General features: G+C 47.1%; 1 protein-coding gene and 1 pseudogene across 2 annotated transcripts in view; one reads left to right on the top strand and one right to left on the bottom strand.

The window, feature by feature from the left end:
- The first annotated feature begins 547 nt into the window (after positions 1-547).
- Positions 548-19,377, top strand: part of NID1 (nidogen 1) — a 93,003-nt gene continuing 74,173 nt past the window's right edge. For both annotated transcript variants that reach the window (XM_029244926.1, XM_029244925.1), the window contains exon 1: positions 548-871. In XM_029244926.1, coding sequence (XP_029100759.1) covers positions 647-871 — 225 coding nt within the window. In that variant the 5' untranslated portion in view covers positions 548-646. The remainder of the gene's footprint in view (positions 872-19,377) is intronic.
- LOC114908630 lies at positions 6,703-7,457 on the bottom strand (annotated as a pseudogene).

Genomic DNA, 19,377 nt, shown 5'->3' with positions numbered 1-19,377 from the left:
GGGTTGGACCCGACTTCTGGCCGAAGTTCCCATTACCAAGCATAGGCTCCCACACTCAATAAAGCTGAAAGAATGGAGGGATGAGTAAATGGCCATGCTCCTGGCCCGATCCCTTCTTGCTGATCCTCAGCACCTACTCCTCCCTCTTCCTACCAATCTGACCATGTCCGACCTCCGGACGCCACCAAGCAGCGTTGGGGTGGACTGTGTCCCCGAATCCAGGGCATTTCCGCGTCGCCCGATCTCCACGACTTTGCCCTGGGCCGAGGATAATGGTGCAGAGCCCGGCCCTCTGCTCTTACTCCCGGAGGGGCCGTTCGGTGGGAACTGGGCTGGTTTCGGGAATAGCGGCCACCAGCGCCCATCACCCCTCGGGGAAGGAGGGCTACCCGGGCAGAACGGCTGGGGGATTAGGTGTCGCCCCTCGCCCTCCCCCTCGCGGCCATTGGGCAGCCTCCGCGGCGCGCCCTGTGGACGGGGCGGGGCCCTCCCCATCTTCCCTCGGTTCCCTCCCCTGTTTCCCGGGGTGGGAACCTCGGGAGGCGGGATACGCTGAGGGGCTGCCGAGGGGCGTCCGGTTACATCTCCGCCTTCCTCAGCCTCCGGCCGCAGAGCCCCTCGGTTTGCGGGACGGCAGTCCGGGAACATGTTGGCCGCGGTCCGCCGGAGCGGAGCTGCGTGGACGCGGGCGCTGCTACTGCAGCTGCTGCTGGCGGGGCCCGGGGTTTGCCTGAGCCGCCAGGAGCTCTTTCCCTTCGGCCCCGGGCAGGGGGACCTGGAGCTGGAGGCCGGGGACGACCGCGTCTCCCCAGCCCTGGAGCTGAGCATTGCGCTCCGCTTCTTCGACAAATCCGACCTCAACTCGGTCTACGTGAGTGCGAACCCGGGCGGGAGATGGGGGCAGTTGTCTGGGAGGGCGCGGGGGGCTGACGCGGCGTCGGAAGGAAGGCCCGGGCGGGCCGGGGGCGCCCGCGGAGCCGGACGGACGTGAGCGTCGTGGGCGGGGACCCAGACCCGCAGGCCGCCGGGGCGCGGGGTGCGGCGCTCGGTCTCCAAGCCCAAGGGGGCTCCCGCCTCCGCCCGGCCCGCCGACACCTTGCCGCCGCCTGGTCACTGTCGTCCGAGGTGCACTCGGGTCTGGGGAGCTCGTCCCGTCTGCGCCGCCCTGCACGCGCCCTGCCCGACTCCGGGACACCGCGACCCCGCGACCCCGGACCCCGGGACCCGGGCGGCGTTTCCACCCCGGCGGCTGTGGACCGCATCACCTCCGAGAAGTCGGTCCGCGTCTCGCCATTGTCCCCTGCCTTTTGGGGACAGGACCCGGTGCGGTTGGGACCAGGCGCGGGCGTGGGGCAAAGGCCAGAGCTGGGTTGCAGCCGGCGCGCGGGCCCTGCGACTGCCGTAGGTGCCGGGGCAGGAAAAGACCGCCAAACCTGGCTCTCCGACCCGGGAATGTAGCCGACAGCCCCTGCATTTGTGTGTGTGGACTCCGGATATGCCTTGGCAATGATTCTGCTCTCAGTCCAGAGTTAAGGGCTGGGAAAGGGCGCCCCGGTGATCCAATTTCCTGTAGCTGAGCACTGTCACCATGGGGGGCGGGGGGAGGGCGGCCAGATGGGGAGCGGGACAGGGACTTTTCGCTCTCTGGATCCTTCTCTGAACTGGCCGGGCTCGGGGACGCTGTCAACTTGGTAAAGTCCTTTCGTGCCGCCGCCTGCCGCCGCCGCGCACCATGTGGATTTCATATAAAGCTGTGTGCATTCCAGAAGTGGAGGGAACAACGCCATCAGCGGCTGGAGCTTGTCCTGCCGGTGAAATGGCTGTGCTCGTCTTCTGGCCGGGGCAGATCTCGCCCGGGACAGCACCCACGTGGAGCTTGTCGGCTTTGCCCAAAAAGAATGAGTCCTCGAAGTCTCCACCGACAGAGGGTGTCCCCTTGTTGGTTGACTTCCCTGACCTCCTTGCACAGTCTGGTGTAGCCTGTAAAACCCTGTCTTAGATTTTTAAATGCGTAAGATGAAATCCACAGGATTGCCAAGGAGATCAATTCTGTTGAAAAATGAGTTAAAATATTTTTTAAAAATTGTATTAAGTAATATATGCGGTTTTTTCCTTCTAAACCGTATTAAATAGCAAGGTGTAGCAGTGGATCCAGTGTACGATCAGCTAATGCCGGAACTTTCAAGGTCATGGGGACTGAAAACAATATTCAGAGACACCTACTGTGACTATAAAGTGATAGGAGAATATCTGTGACTTCTGTTAGTGGCAAGGTCATTAAGTGCTAATACTACTGTGTTTTGTTGCCTACATTTATAATGGAAGGAAATGCTAAATACCAGTTACGGGTTACTGAAAATTAAAATGAAATTTCTTTTTCTCTCTAGGTTAACAGACCCACTGAATTCTATTCATGAACCCCTATGTTAAATTAGGGCCCTCCGCCCTTCTTTACTTGTGGCATCAGACTAACCATATTACGTTCTAAAGACCTAGAAAATCGATTGCTAAAAAGTGATTCCTGTCAGTCCACACCTTCTGAGCCAATTTGGGTTTTTAATCTGCATTTCAGTGAGAAAGACTCCCAGAGCTCTCTTTGCATCTTATTTCTGTGCTTCAGGTTGGGTTCCCAGGAAGGACTCTGAGATGGAGATTAGCAGGTAGGTTATTTCATTAGGGTGAGCTTCGCAGATCCACAATTGTAGAAGGGAGGGCAGTGAAGAAAGATTGAGCAGAGTAGTGGAGCTGCAGTGCAGGCCAGCAAGGGCATCCAGCCAGTCCCCTGGGAGCTCTGGGGGTGGGATGGCCTTTCAGAGCTCTCTCAAGTCTCCTGAGAGGGATGGACCTCCATGTCCTTACAGTGATCAGTGATTCCATAAGGGCTGCCCTGGACCCAGGTGTGACCCTCGTGTGAGGCAGTTTTTTCCACGGAGGCAGTTATCGAAGAGGAGGGCTGAGGACTGCATTCCCAGGAGCTGAATGAGGATCTGGTGCCACATCACAGCACCCACCACTATTTGTAGTTTTGTAGATGCTGTTTTGAGCTGATGGAAACCCTCACATGGCCCTGAGTGAAAGGGTGAATTGACAGGAAGTGTGAGCATGAACTAGATGGTCTGTACTGTTCTGGGCATTAGATTAAGAAAATCAAAGGAAACCTGCTGAGAAGGAAAGTGATTATTGGATGAGTATATCTACATGTGTCAGGAACTTGCTAGTTTTATATTATTTAATCCTCAAAACAACGTGCCCCCTTTTTTTCAGATGAAGAAATAATAATAATTAGTAATTACCCAAGGCCATCGCATCAGTTAAAAATACTCAAACTAGGGCTTCCCTGGTGGCGCAGTGGTTGAGAGTCCTCCTGCCGATGCAGGGGACACGGGTTCGTGCCCCGGTCCGGGAAGATCCCACATGCCACGGAGCGGCTCAGCCCGTGAGCCATGGCCGCTGAGCCTGCGCGTCCGGAGCCTGTGCTCCGCAACGGGAGAGGCCGCGACAGTGAGAGGCCCGCGTACTGCAAAAACCCCCCCCAAAAAACCAAAAAAAACCCAAACTAGGATTTCAGCCCAAATCTGTGTCTGACTCATAATGCTTTCAAGCATCAGACCTAAAACATGTGATGGACCCAAGGGAGTGCTGTGAGTTAGAGTAGTGAGGAAAGATTTTACAGAGGAGGTTACATTTAAGACTTGAAAGACAGGTCCATTTTCAGTAGGCGGAGGGGGAAATGGAGAGGCCATTCATGGTGGGAGGTACTGCAGGGGTAAATGCATGAGGATGGGAACAAGCTTGCCATATGCTGGGAAAGTGAGGAATATGACCCCACTGGAGCAGAGTGTTTTTGTGGGCATAGGAGGGTTCAGTCTGGAATAGGCAGTGGGGTCAGGGGATAAATGTATCAGTTAGCTCTTGCTGTGTAACAAACAGCCACAAAAACGTCAGTGGCATATAACTATAAGCACTTGTTGCTCATGTATCTGGAATCCGCAGGTGGTGGGCTGATTTAAGGTGGCTTCAGCAGGAGCAACTGGGATGATCTGGTTCTGCTCTGGGAGGTGGTGGGGGAGGGAGGTGTCTCAACCTCCACAGCTGTTTTGCCTAATATGGTCATTAGCCATGTATAGCTATTTTAAATTAATTAAAATGAAATAATATTAAAATTTCAGCTTTTGAGTCACACTAGCCACATTTCAAATGTTCAACACCCTCACTAGTGGCTAGTGGCCACTAGATTGGACAAGGCTGCTGTTGAATGTATCCATCACCACTAAAAATTCTATTGGATGGTGCTGCCTCAGAGGGCCAGCTTAAGCATGTCCTTTTTCATGGAGATGTCAGAAGCATAAAAGAGTAAGTGGAAATGCATAGTGCTTTTCCAAGCCTTCCCTTGGGTCATGCCTCCTAACATCTCAGGGACTAAAGCAAGTCTCATGGCTGAGCCCAGGGTCAATGGGTGAGGCAGGTCATCCCGCCGCCCCCCACCCCCCTGCGCTGTGGTGGTAACAGGCATGGATACAGGGAGAGCTGAAGATGTGGAGCCAAACGATGCAATACATTACATGGAGGGTCATGAAAGACGGCTCCTGGAAGGTTAGTGGTTGCTGGGTTATACTGTCTGTAGCTGGTCACAAGGCATGCCCATCTTTAGTAAGATAAGTCTGGCAGTGGTTTGCAAGACAGCATGAACAAATGGACAAGAAGAGTTTGGGAGCAGGAAAACCAGTCCCATAAGTTACTGATTTATCAGATATGCAGGAATTAGAGCGTACAGGAATGGGGCAAGGAGAGGAGCCGGTGAACCTGAGTTGATCTAAGATGCATCAGCAAGGTTTCTGACCAGTCACACATGGAACGCGGAGGAGAAGGCAGGGAGGGAGAGGCTCTTGATCTTGAGGCGTGCGCGAATGATGAGATGGTTGGCAGAGCTGACTTGAGTGAAAAGGCATTAGTCCAGGTTTGACTCGGTGGTGTTAGAGACCAACAAGGGGACCAGAACATGGAGATGCCCTGGAGCTTGTAGACCTTCAAAAGAGCAGTTAGGTTGGAAGGTGAATGGAAGCCTTGACACTGGTTTATGAGGGGAAGTAGGAAAGCAGGGAACAAGCTGAGAGCTGGGTTTGGAGCCCTTGGAAAGGGTACGATTAGTGATGACCCAACTCATCAGTTTTAACAGTGCGGTCTGGGGACTCCTGGGCGTCCTGGAGACTTTTTCAAGAAATTCACAAGGTCAAAACTCTTTTCCTGGTAATACGAAAACGTTGTTTGCTTTTTATACTCCCATGGTCTCATGTGTATATAGTGGAGCTCACTAGAGGCTACAGGATATGTGATATCTACATGTGTTGTGATATTTATCACAACAGATTGAATGTAGAAGGTAGGAGAATCCAGCTATCTTCCATTAAGCCAGACATCAAATTGATTTGCACAAATGTACAACAACGACACTTCTCTCCCTAGGTACTTTTGGGTTTTATTTTCTTTAAAATTATGTTAACATGTAATGAGTTCATTATTATTTAAGTATTATAAATATTTAAATTTTTCTCAATTTTAATTTCTGGTATGATAAGTATTGATCAATATAACCTATATAAACATGAGATTCTGGGGGTTCTTTAATAATTTTTAAGAATATAAAGGGGTCCTGAGACCAAAATGTTCAAGAGCTGCTGATTTGATGGTATCTAGACATCGTATGCCTCTGCCTTAATTTGAGAGCTGTTCCAAAGCAGAGGGTATTGCTGGGGAATATTCCATGGTGGAGCGAGGGGCCATCTTGGTTTCCTAACTTGATCCTGTGGGCCATTGCATGATAAGATCTGATTCTCCACGTGGAGTAATCTCTTTATTTGTAAATCAGCACAGTCCCAGTGATGAAACCAGTCATTCTTTGGACCCCATCCTGAGTAACGAGAGGGGAGTGGGCCAGTGTTTAAATCTAGTACATGATTTGATTACATATGATGTTATTCATGTCTTGATTCATAAACATGGAGAAATGAATTAGTTATTGTTTAATAAGTTCAGTTTGGGAAATAAAATTCTTTATGGCTACGAAAAAATAATAAAAGGATATCCTTGGAAGCAAAAAGATTGTATACTGCTCTCCTGATGCATCTCCTCATCTCCCTTCCTCATGACTGTCTGTCTGTCTCTCTCTCTCTCTCACACACACACACACCACATACATCTTCTACAAGCTGATTTTCATTATACCACTTACATATAGGAATCTTTCCTTAAGTAAGGTAAATTTAGCTCTTAAGATCTTCTAACGTTCTTCCTGTTTTTACCCTACCTTCTCTGCCAATACAGGCCACTGACTTTCTTCAAAACTTGCTTCAGGGACTTCCCTGGTGGTCCAGTGGTTAAGGCTCAACATTTCCATTGCAGGGGGTATGGGTTCAATCCTTGATCGGGAAGGCGCGGCAAAAAAAAAGAAAGAAAGAAAGAAAGAAAATGTTGCTTTATTCCACCAACCTTACCAAGGAATTCTTTTTTAAAAAATTATTTATTTATTAAGGTCGCACTGCGCGGCATGTGGGATCTTATTTCCCTGACCAGGGATCGAACCTGCACCCCCTACATTGGAAGGCGAAGTCTTAACCACTAGACCGCCAGGGAAGTCCCTCGTGCTAGATTTTTTTTTTTTTTTTTTTGCGGTACGCGGGCCTCTCACTGCTGTGGCCTCTCCCGTTGCGGAGCACAGGCTCCGGATGCGCAGGCTCAGCCGCCATGGCTCACGGGCCCAGCCGATCTGCTGCATGTGGTATCTTCCCGGACTGCGGCACGAACCCGTGTCCCCTCCATCGGCAGGCGGACTCTCAACCACTGCGCCACCAGGGAAGCCCTGTAACTTACTCTTTCTTGATCATGCAGACAAGCAAGTCTCTTAGAGTTCATCCTGTTCCATTGAAGCAACACTTGTGCCTATAGAACCTACTGACCCCGTGGTAGTTGCATTTGACATCAAGGCCAGTTTCATCTGCCATTTCTTGAAGCAACATATCCACTTGGTTTTGTGGTATATTGTTAGGGTTGTGGAGTGACTCATCGTGTCTTCCCTTTGTTGCGTTTGAACCTTCAGCATTTCCAGTTGGTGTTTACACGTGTCCATCAGGACAAACATCTTTTCATGGAGGTTCATACCCCTCCATGTAGCATCCGCAGAGCCAACCAACGGCCGTGAACTTTGTCACCTTGCCCGTAGTCTGAACTCCTGCTGCCACAGCAGGAGCCCCAGCGCTCACACTCCAGAAATTAATTGCTTGTTTCCTCTGGTGGATTGCATTTTCAATGTGTGTTCTTGCCACTTCTGGATTGCTCTTCTAAACGGCCTTTTTAATCTTGGCCTTTCCAGCCTTTTCTTCTCTCTCATATTTCTTGGCATTGTTGTTAAGTTCTCTGACAGCAAACTACAAGTTAAATAGGTGTTTCTCCATATTCGACATGGTCCCGTGACTTTTTTGAGGAGGCGCAGGTTTGATGGGAGGGTACATGCAGCCCCGTCCTAGTCTTGAGCTGCAGGCTGGCCTGGCTCCCTGAGATTGTGTCGTATTCCTCTTGACATCACTCGTGGACCTGCCACACTTACTGGCACATAGGAAGTTTATCGTTAAGTCCGGGGCCACCACCCATGGTTATGCAGGTGGTTTGCAGCACAAGGCTCTGACTGAGGGGACAAACCAGCTAAAGTCCAGCCCTCAGGCCACTCACCAAGCCCTGAACCTCAGCATGGGCCTGGGGCCATTCAGAGGAAGGGGTACTTGCTTCTAATTTGCCCAGAGGCGCCCTCTGGTCTAACAGTGGCCCTGGCTGAGTCACAGAATACTTGATAGAGTATTAATTTCTAATGGGGGCTAAAGTGAAATTGATGAATCAGGTTGATTAACCAACTTATAATTGAGGTCCAGTCACTTCATATCTCACCCTCTTATTATTCCAGACCTCTCTTATTATAAAACAAAGAGGTTTGATAAGATTATCTCTAAGGTTCGTTTTGTGGTGGATCTTTGGTATTCTCTGATCAAGTGACCAGGTGTTGAATATATACCCTTACTATGTACAGGACACTGGCTGTTATTTCTCATATAATGCAGTGCAATGTTGAGGTACATCATCTAGTCATTCAACAAATATTTAATTTGTTGCCTAACATGCCAGGACCAGTGCTAGGCTTTGGAGATAGAAACCAAAGCAGTGTTGTTTCTGCTCTTTACAGTCTAGTGAGGAAGACAGACATTAAACTAGTAACGACACTGTGATAAGTGCAATGAGGAAGAAGATCATATATTGTGGTGAAACTGAGCTAGACCTTCTCCACCTGGAACTAAAGCATGGGTAGGGGGTTAGCCATGTGAAAAGGGGAAGGGGCAGAATGGTGCCTTGTTACTGAGTGTGAGGCCAGGAGCTTGTAGAGGGGAGGAGCTTGGCATGTCTTCAGGACCGAATGAAAGCCAGTGTGAGTGAGGGCGGTGGTGCAAGAACTGGGGGAGCTAAGTCAGACCCGGACACTGCAGCTCAGAGCCCTCCAGGTGTTTCCCTTTGCACTTAATGACATCCAGCTTCTCACCACGTGTGGTGACGGTACAGTCACGCTGGCTCTCCATCGTCATCCCTTATTACCCTGGCTGTCCTCACGTGCTGGGCTCCAGCCTCACTAGCCACTTTCTATTCCTCGGCCACAGCCAGCTTGTCCCACCCAGGTGTAGACACTCCTCTCCCCTCTGCACCGTCCCGTCACACAGGTCTCTGCTCACATGCAGACGCCCGTGCGTGTTGTTTTGTTGCATTCTGTCTTGATTTCATCTAGCATGTATAGCCACCTAAAACTAGTTTATTTGTTTACTTGTGTGTTGCTCATCTTTCCTGTTAGAGTCTGAACCCTTTGAGGGCAGCGTCTGACCTGCCTTATTCACCGCTGTCTCCCAGGTACACACCAGGAGTAGGGTCCGGGGCACATAGTGGGTGCTCTGTTATGATCTGTTGAATGAATGAAAGTATGAATGAACGCTAGGTATTCATTACTTTATTCTGTGAAGCAGTGGGATGCCATTAGAGATTCAAGCTATATGAGTCACATGATTTTTTTTAAAATTTTTATTTTATACTGTAATATAGTTGATTTACAATGTTGCGTTCATTTCAGGTGTACAGCAAAGTGATTCAGTTATATATATACATGTATCTATTCTTTTTCAAATTCTTTTCCCATTTTAGGTTATTACAGAATATTGAGTAGAGTTCCCTGAGCTATACAATAGGTCCTTGTGGGTTATCTATTCTAAATACAGTAGTGTGTATATGTCAATCCCAAACTCCTGATTTATCCCCCCCCACATGATTTATTTGTAAAAGATTTCCATTTCCTCAACAAATAAATGGCATGGGAGAAAAAGGAGGGAGAACTGCATAGATTAAAAGAGGCTTAAGAGACAAGCTAACCAAATGTAAGGTAAGGATTTTGTTGGATCCTGATGGAAACATGGAAACAAAGTGGCCGTAAAACACATCTTGGAGACAAACTGCTTTTCTAGGAGAGATACATATGGAAATATGGACAGGTGAAATAATTTGATGCCTGGGATTTCATTTAAAATACTTCAAAAAAGAAAAAAATAAATATGCACATGTGTGGAAGGAATAGATAAAGCAAGAACTAGAGTGTGTGGATAATTTTGGTGATTGTTCTGTGTGTGTTTGAAAATTCTCCCTTAAAAGTAGTCTAATTAGGGCTTCCCTGGTGGCGCAGTGGTTGAGAGTCCGCCTGCCGATGCAGGGGACACGGGTTCATGCCCAGGTCTGGGAAGATCCCACATGCCGCGGAGCGGCTGGGCCCGTGAGCCATGGCCGCTGAGCCTGCATGTCCGGAGCCTGTGCTCTGCAATGGGAGAGGCCACAGCAGTGAGAGGCCTGCGTACCGCAAAAAAAAAAAAGAAAAAAAGTAGACTAATTATAAAAAGGTTTTAAAAAATGATGCTGCCTGTGGGTAAAGGACTTTTAGGGGAGGTGTGGAGGAGGAAGAGTGAATTCCACAGCTAGAGACCTGTTGCCAGGGTCCAGGGGAGGGTGACGGTGGTGTGTGGACATGGGTTGTGGGTTCTAGAGCTATTTGCAGGTGAGTGCAATGAGGCTTGCTCATGTGTTATCTCATCTGAGACACGCAGCAGCCCTGTGAGGTCACTCAGGCAGGTGATAGGATGAGCCCCCTATTAGAGAGAACACTGACACATGCAGCTAAGGGCCTTGTCAAAATACACTCAGCTCGGGTCGAGGTAGACCTTGAACTCAGATCTTCCCACCCCTAGTTCTGCGGTCTTTATACTATGCCACCTTGGATACCGACTTCTTCCCCTCCTTCATTCATTTATTCATTTGACAGTTTCTCATCAGCACTGTAATGTACAGACTTTGGGGCCAGGTGTGTGAGGCTACATCACACAATGAGTGATATCACACATGATCCCTGCTCTCACGGAACTCACACTGCATCACATCACTCCCCATTGCATTGCTTGTGAAAAAAGTTGGTTCTTATCCCTTAAGGAGCAGGTTTCTTAAGTGCTTTGTCCTCAGGTAAATTGTTTTCTTAAATATTTTTTTTTTTTGGCCGTGCTGCATGTGGGATCTTAATTCCTCAACCAGGGATCGCACCCGTGCCCCCTGCAGTGGAAGTGCGGAGTCCTAACCACTGGACAACCAGGGAAGTCCCTTTAAGTTTTAATTAGAAATGTTTTCACACACACACACAAAAGGGGAGAAATTAGTATCATGAACACCCATAGACACATTACATAAAGGTAACTGTTGTTAGCATTTTCCCTATTTGTTTAATTTCTCTTTACTCATGTATCCAAAGTAACAGTAAATTACAGTCATCATGACATTTCATCACTAAATATTTTACTATGCATTCCTAAGACAGTAACAGCATTTCCCTACCTAACCAGCATACTATTATCAAACTAAACAAAATCAATAATAATTTCCTGTTATCAGTTTATGCCCAGTACATATCAAATCTCTCCAATATCCCCAAAGCTGTCCTTTATAGCTAGACTCATTCAGACTGGGGCCCAAAGGATGACAAGCATTACATTTGGCTCTTTAGTCTCTTTTAATTTTTTATTTTATTTATTTATTTGGTTGCACTGGGCCTCCTTAGTTGCGGCTCGTCGGCTCCTTAGTTGTAGCACGTGGGCTCCTTAGTTGCAGCACGCCAACTCTTAGTTGCGCCATGCATGTGGGATCTAGTTTCCCGACCAGGGATCGAACCCAGGCCCCCTGCATTGGGAGCACGGAGTCTTATCCACTGCACCACCAGGGAAGTCGCTAGTCTCTTTTAATTTTGACCAATACGCTCCCCCTTTTTATTTCTCACATTATTTAAGAGTCACAGCTTAATGTCCTGTAGAATGTCCCACCTTCTGCATTTGACTGTTTCTTTGTAATGTATTCTAGCCTGTTATTCCATCTCTGTATTTTCTGAAAACTGGTAATTTTGAAAATATTCAGGTTAAACATTGTTTTCTTTAGAAAACACGTAGAATTTTATTTTTAAATTAATTTGGGGAATAGTAAGACAATGCAAATTGTTAACAAAACTTGTAAAAACAGTGTTAAGGGAAGTTTCCTTCCTACCCTGGCCTCCAGGCCCATCGTTCTCTCCCCAGAGACAATCACTATTCATGAATTTTTTATCTCTTTGCAGAGAGAGTCTCAAATGTACAAACATATGTATGTACACATTCCCCTTTGTTTTCTACACCTCCTTGATTTTCTAAATAACAGTGTTATGAGATATAATTTACCTACCCTAAAATTCACCCCTTTAAAGTGTACAGTTCAGTGTTTTTTGTATACCCAGGGACTTGTGCAACCATCACCACTGTCTAACTCCAGAATATTTTGCTCACCCCCCAAACAAACCCAGTATCCTTCAGCAGTCATTCCCCATCTCCCCCACCTCCCCACTGCCCTGGTCCCTGGAAACCACTAATCTACTGTCTGTCTCTATGGACTTGTCTGCTCTGGACGTTTCACGTAAATAGAATCATACAACATGTGACCTTTTGTGACTGGCTTCTTTCACTGAGCATAACATTTTCAAGCCTCCTCCACTTTGCAGTACTTAGCAGTTCCTAGTCCTTCTATGATTGAATAATATTCCATGGTTTTATTTTTCCTTCCATGAGTTCATGGATATTCAGGTTGTTTCTCCTTTCTGGCTATTATGAATAATGCTGCTATGAATGTCCGTGTCCCAGTTTTCGTGTGGACATCAGCTTTCAGGTCTCTTGGGTATATACCTAGGAGTGGAATTGCTAGGTCATACGGTAACTCTATGTTTAACATTTTGAGGAACTATCAAATCGTTTTTCAAAGGGACTGCACCATTTTACATTCCCACCAGCAATGTATGAGGGTTTCAATTTCTCCACGTCATCATCAACACTTGTTACTATCTGACTTTGATTTTAGCCATCCTGGTGGGTGTGAAGGGGTATCTCATTGTGGTTTTGATTTGCATTTCCCTGATGATAGTGATGTCGAGCATCTTTTCATGCTTATTGGCTATTTGCATATCTTCTTTGGAGAAATGTATGTTCACATCCTTTGCTTATTTTTGAATTGGGTTATCTGTATTTTTATTGTTGAGTAGGTTAAACATTATTGAACAAGAATACTTCATGAATGAAGCCATATATGTCATAGTGTATAGTATCAGGAGGCAAGTGATGTCTGGTTGTTGCTCTGCTATCTGCTCGTGTTAAGGTGATGACAGCTAGATCATGTCTGTCGTGTTACATTTTCCCCCTTGTAAGCAGAGAGCAAGCTATGGGGTGATACTTTGTTTGGCCTTATGCAGCTGTCCCCTTGCCCACCAACCTTTCACTTAATGTCTATAGCAACCATTGACGATCTTTGCCTGAATCAATTATTAAATTAACGGTTGCCAAATTGTGTCTTATTTTGTCTTGTTGTTTACTTGTTGGTTTCTAGCATTCTTTCTACATTTATTAGCTGGCATACTCCTGTAAAGAAGAGCTTTCCCTCATCAACTGGGGCTTTTGGGTTACACTGACATGGTTTGTTCTGGAAAGGCAGATAAGTGCTTAATTCTTTCCCTATAATTTCTGATGTTCCAATTAAGGGGCTGGTGTTGAAATTAAGGGATTGGTATAATCCAAATTCAGGGAGTCCTGGTGCCCTAGTCAGCACAGGTGAACTTCTGATATCTCTATCCAAGGTGTTAAGGAGGGGCACACTTCTCCCCAGAGACTGAGGGTTTGGACAAGGCCCTTCTCTTGCCTTTCCTGATCACCTCCTGTTCTGGAATGCTGAAGGACACTTCTACCTCTTCTTTTTTTTTTTTTTTTTTTTTGCGGTACGTGGGCCTCTCACTGTTGTGGCCTCTCCCGTTGCGGAGCACAGGCTCCGGATGCGCAGGCCCAGCGGCCATGGCTCACGGGCGCAGCGCTCCACGGCATGTGGGATCTTCCCGGACCGGGGCACGAACCCATGTCCCCTGCATCGGCAGGCGAACTCTCAACCACTGCGCCACCAGGGAAGCCCACTCCCAACCATTTTTAAATGTTGGCAGATAATCTCAGGTAGAAATTTCCTGCAGAAGAGATGGGTAACTTATCCTGAGTCTCTCATTAGACATTAACTGGGTTAAGTTTAAAACACTGACTCATCTTTTAACTATTACTACCAGGTTGCCCCTTGTTTTTATCTGCTAATCCTTTTGCTTCTATTTCTAATTCAAGCCAGAGTCATTTCTCTGGTTCTGTGGAGTTAATAGAAAATATTTGCAATTTAGACTCAAGAGTTTCGTTCTCGCATTTCTGGTGTATGATCTTAGGCAAGTCTTATAAACGGAAACTCATTTTTTTCTCAAATGAAGATGATATTAATGCATGCTTTACTAGGTTCACTACAATAACTGGAGTAAAAATGCTTTGTAATCTGTCAAGTACCACTCAAGGTGGGCAGGCCCCAGGTCCCCTCTGGGCTCTAGGCTGGAATCAGTTAACCTCCATCTTGATTGTATCATTAGTTCAGGCTATTTCAGGGACTTCTTTCTCAAGTTTTTCTTTTCTTAGGCCCTTTTCATTTTCTAGGTTTTTCTAGCTGCCCAGTCTCTATCTGTGGAGCCATCCCATGAAGCTTTGCAACTTACAGGACTTTTGCTCCCTATTTCTCTAAACTAGGTGGCTGAATATAACAGAAAGAGCACCGGTAATGGACTCGACCAGATGTGGGTTCAAATCTTGGTCCCATCACTTGCTGGCTGTGTGACATGAAGCTAAATTAAGTCTCTTGTCATTTCCTTGTCTGTTTCATACACGTGAAAAGAGGGGTGGTTGTATTAAATTAAAAAAAAATGCAAACAGCTTTAGTAAAGGGCCTCAAACCTAGCAGTAAGTGTTTGCCTCCCTTTCCTTCTTTGGCCTAAATTATTTTACCTTAGGTTCCTGCTTCTTCCCACCCATGGAGTTTGCTTTTGCAACTGCAAGCAATTTCATTGTCTTCCCAGTACTGCTCTTTGCATTTCTAAAAGGAGCCCATTTGTTTCTTATTTGTGCCTACCTCAAGTATTCTTAACCACATCTGTTTTAAAGAAGGCTTTCCCCTCAGGGTTGCAGGGGAAAAGCATTCTGCCCTGGGGCCTGCTACCAGGCTCATTGAAGTCAAAAAAGATGGCTGTTGTTTTGTTTCACTTCCTCAGCGTTTGCTTGAATGTAAGGAATCTAACACATAATTTTAATGTATGGAGTATCTGCATTTAGACTTTCTCCAGGGCTTCATTTGCCTGTGAGTCACTTTAAAGATGCACAGGAGATTGGAAGTGCTTTTTTTTTAAGTGGGGGCCACTTCCTCATCATGAGTTAGTGCTCTGTCGCCTCTTCTTACTGTCAGCTGAGTTGAAACAATTGTTAGTGAGTGGCTCCAACTGTTAGCCCTGTGAGGCTTGCATTTTCACCCAGGGGCGTTTTGTGATGTAATTGATGGTGCAGCTGGTTGAAGAGCCTGTTGTTTGGTGTGTTCCTTGGGGTGAGTGAATAGGTGTGTTCTGTACAGGGCTGTTAAGTTGCGCTAGTAACACGCTGAGCTGAGCATTAACTTTGCTGAAGGAGCATCTTTTTCCCAGTGTGAACTGTCAGCAAGATTCAGGGCGGTATTTACGTTGGTCAGTGTGCTGGAGGTAGCTGTTTTTCAATAAAGAAGCAATGTATTATTACGCTACCAAAAACCTCAGCGAGGCAATTTTTGGTTAGAGTTACCTTAAGACAATAATATAACATCGTCATCATCGTCATCATTATTACTTTAGCCCTCAATAATACAGACAGACTTTCTCAGGAATGCATTCAATTCATAGGAGTTTTGGGACTTCCCTGGCCGTGCAGTGGTTAGGACTCTGGGCTTCCATTGCAGGGGGCGTGGGTTCGCTCTCTGGTTGGGAAACTAAGACCCTGCAAGCCGTGCAGTGTGGCCAAAAAAAAAAAAAAAAAATTCACAAGAGTTTTGCCATGTTATAGTTACCAAGTCCAAGCTCATACTGCTCGCTGAATGATAGGCCAATAAATCGAGAGAGGTGTTGGGACAAGGAATAGTGACTTTATTTGGAAAGCCAGCCGACTGAGAAGATGGGGGACTAGCGTCCCAAAGAACCATCTTCCCTGAGTTAGGGTTCGGGCTTCTTTTATACCAAAAGGCAAGGGGGTGTGGTTGGTTGGTGCCCACTTCTTGGTGCCAGAATCCTTTGTTCTTGCAGCTGTCCATGTAGGTCTGGTGACAATGTTCCTATAAACGTCCAACAGGACAAATGTTATTCTCTGTTCTGCAACTTTTTATCTCTATATGAATGGAGAAGTGTTATACCTTTAAAGTTCAAAGCCTTGAGAATGGGCTGTCCTGTATATTTCAGGCTACAGGCAACATTCTTTTTTGTTTTGTTTTGTTTTTTAATAATAGATCTTTATTGGAGTATAATTGCTTCAAGGTTAAAATGAAAGAAACAGATCCAATATAGAGTTAGATTTGTTCTTCCCTATTACATAATTCACAGCAAGGAATGTGCTGGTGCCACTGGGACTCAGGGCTCCTAAGTCAGGACTCCAAGGTGCTAATTGCGAACTGTTAAAAGATAAACTGGGGCATATTAAAATTTTTAAGCATTTATTTGAGCAAAAATCGATTTGAATCGGGCAGCATCCAATCTAGCAGATAGAAAGGAGCTCCGAGGAGCTATGCAAAATGAAAGACTTTTATAGGCAGGAGGGAGTGGGAACAGGGAAGTTATCTGGCCAAAAAAAGCAGGTCCTAGTATTGCAAAGTTACTTTTCTTTAGGGGAGGGCAGGGGTCTACCCAGCAGATGACCTCACTAGTGCTGATCAGGTGGTTTCTGATCGACTGGTTTAAGATTCCATATAGACTGGAAACTATAATTAAGCCTCAGTTTGGTGATGTGGGGCTTAGCATAAGCGACTCCATTTTGGGCCTGTAAATGGCCCAAAGATAGAGAGAGGTGCAGATGTAAAGGAGCTGGTGCTAAACCCTGCCTGGGGAGGGCAGGAGGGCTTCACAGGGAGAAATGGGACTTTGCCACAGACAGGAGCTGAGTGAGGGTCTTCAAGGCCGAGGGGACCATAAATGCAAAAGCACGCAGTGTTAAGTAGGTGAAACACCATGGTGAGTTTGGAGAAGTGTAAGCAATTAAAAAAAAAAAAGCTCCAGCGCATCTATTTCTATTCTAGACTTTTCCTCACCAACATTCATATCAAAACTAAAACCTGGTCCTATAATCCACGTAATTTTTCAGCTGGCACAAGTGGTGAACAGAAAATAATACTGGTGACTGCTGTATAATACTTATGTTTAATAATTGTTTCTTTCTGGACTCCGGGCCCTGCACCTGGTGCCTCAAGCGTCTGCAACTTTTGGTTCCTGTTAATTACTAAACCTGCTTTCACCAGCACCTTCTACTCATTAACACAATCTAGCTCGCCCAGTGCAACTAACATTCCTGAAAATCTCTGGTAGAGGAGAGGCAGGGGTTGTGAGGGAAGGGGTGGACCTGGGGAAGTCTGGGGAAGGAGAAATTCAGACAATGAACATGGGCCCTCCTCCTCGCAGAGAGCATTCATGTGGGCTTAGCTATAAAAGTTAACTGCCTTTCTTTAGAAACTTTAAACTTTAGATTCATCACTTCATTATCTATTTTTTAAAGTTCATTTTGAAAATTTTAAACATATGCACAAATAGAATATTATGATGCAGTCTCATGAATCACTCAGCTTCAACATGTATCCATTTATGGTGTGTCTAGTTTCACCTATATCCCCACCTATTCTTAATATTCTCCCCTCTTACCTAAACTGAATTGGTTTTAAACAAATCCTAAACATTTTATTTCATTGTAAATATTTCAGAATGTATCTCTAAAAAAGTGACTTTTTAAAAACAAAACGGGGACTTCCCTGGTGGTGCAGTGGTTAAGAATACGCCTACCAATGCAGGGGATATGGGTTCGAGCCCTGGTCCGGGAAGATCCCACATGCCACGGAGCAACGAAGCCCCTGTGCCACAACTACTGAGCCCACGTGCCACAACTACTGAAGCCCGCGTGCCTAGAGCCTGGTGCTCCGCAACAAGAGAAGCTACCGCAATGAGAAGCCCGCGCACCGCAGCGAAGAGGAGACCCCGCTCGCGGCAGCTAGAGAAAGCCCGTGCGCAGCAACAAAGACCCAACGCAGACAAAAATAAAAACAGAAACAAAAAAACCCTGCAGAATCATGATCACACCTAAAAAGTTAACAGTATTTCCTTAATGTCATCCAATATCACATAGGTTCATAAAATATTTTATTTGGCCTTTCAGTTGACTGGTTTAAATCAGGATCCAGGTGAAGACCACACATCACATCTAGTCGATAGGTACCTCACGACTTCTGAAATCTACAGGTTCCCCTCACCTTTTTTCCATGCATTTATTAAAGAAACTGGGTGTTTGTCCTTCAGGATGTCCCATATTCTGGATGTTGCTGGTCACATCCCTATGCTATCCTCTAAGTGTGCTTCTGTCCCCCGTATTTCCTGTAAAGTGGTAGTTACATCTAGAGACTTGCTCAGACTTGAGTTATCGGTTCACATTTATGCAAAGTGTTTTAGTAAATAGTGTCGCACTCCAGCGGGAGAACCGCGGACACATAATGCTGTGGCCCTTCTCGAAGCTCACCAGGCAGTATTTCTCAAACAGCCTTGGGGGCTTCCCTGGTGGCGCAGTGGTTGAGAGTCCGCCTGCCGATGCAGGGGACACGGGTTCGTGCCCCGGTCCGGGAAGATCCCACATGCCTCGGAGCGGCTGGGCCCGTGAGCCATGGCCGCTGAGCCTGCGCGTCCGGAGCCTATGCTCCGCAACGGGAGAGGCCACAACAGTGAGAGGTCCGCGTACCGCAAAAACAAAAACACAGTCTTGGTGGGAGGCTTTATCCCTATGGACCTCCCCTGTGCACTTCCTGGAGGTAGTCGGGAAGGGAGGGAGCTCAGTGTGCCAGGCAGGATATAAGCTCTGTAGCTATGGCACAGACCAAGACGGACCTGGTCCTGCACCGCAAGGGATGTACTGTGGCGGTGGGGAGAGCGTCCAGAGCTGGCAGACGAGTCAGTGAGATCTCTACAATCTGTGGTCTGTGCCCGGAAGGACACAAATAGGAGTCGGAGATATAAATGGGGGCCAGGCGTGAGGGAAGGGAGGAGGAGGGGCCAGCCAGGGGAGCCTACACTGGATGGATGGAGGAGGCTCCCTTAGAAGGTGTTAATTACTTCAGCTGAGCCCTGGAAGAGGTGAGAAAGAGCCCGTTATATGGGTGCAGGAGGTGGGGAAGAGGGATGTTGGTGGTCGCAGGGATGGAGAAAGTGCCGTATACTTTGGAGGCCGGACACACAGGACATGGGATGAGAAGGAGCAAGGAATCAAGGCCGCGTGCCAGGTTTCCTGGCTTAAGCAACTGGGTGAAGAGCTGTTATGGCGACAGCCCTGGGCAGCTGGACAGGCGGCTGTGTGATTTTCTCTGTGGTGCCCAGACTAGTCCCTTTGGAGATGGTGTTACCGACCTGGGTCCTTCGATTCTTTTTTTTTTTTTTTTGCGGTACGCGGGCCTCTCACTGCTGTGGCCTCTCCCGTTGCGGAGCACAGCCTCCGGACGCGCAGGCTCAGCGACCATGGCTCACGGGCCCAGCCCCTCCGCGGCATGTGGGATCTTCCCGGACCGGGGCACGAACCCTTGTCCCCTGCATCGGCAGGTGGACTCCCAACCACTGCGCCACCAGGGAAGCCCGGTCCTTGGATTCTTTAATCA

The sequence above is a fragment of the Monodon monoceros genome, unplaced genomic scaffold (assembly GCF_005190385.1).
Source record: "Monodon monoceros isolate NGI ecotype Baffin Bay Population unplaced genomic scaffold, NGI_Narwhal_1 Super_Scaffold_4, whole genome shotgun sequence".
Classification (NCBI taxonomy): Eukaryota; Metazoa; Chordata; class Mammalia; order Artiodactyla; family Monodontidae; genus Monodon; species Monodon monoceros.
Note: the sequence above shows the minus strand (reverse complement) of the source record. Positions and strands in the feature narration are given on the sequence as shown.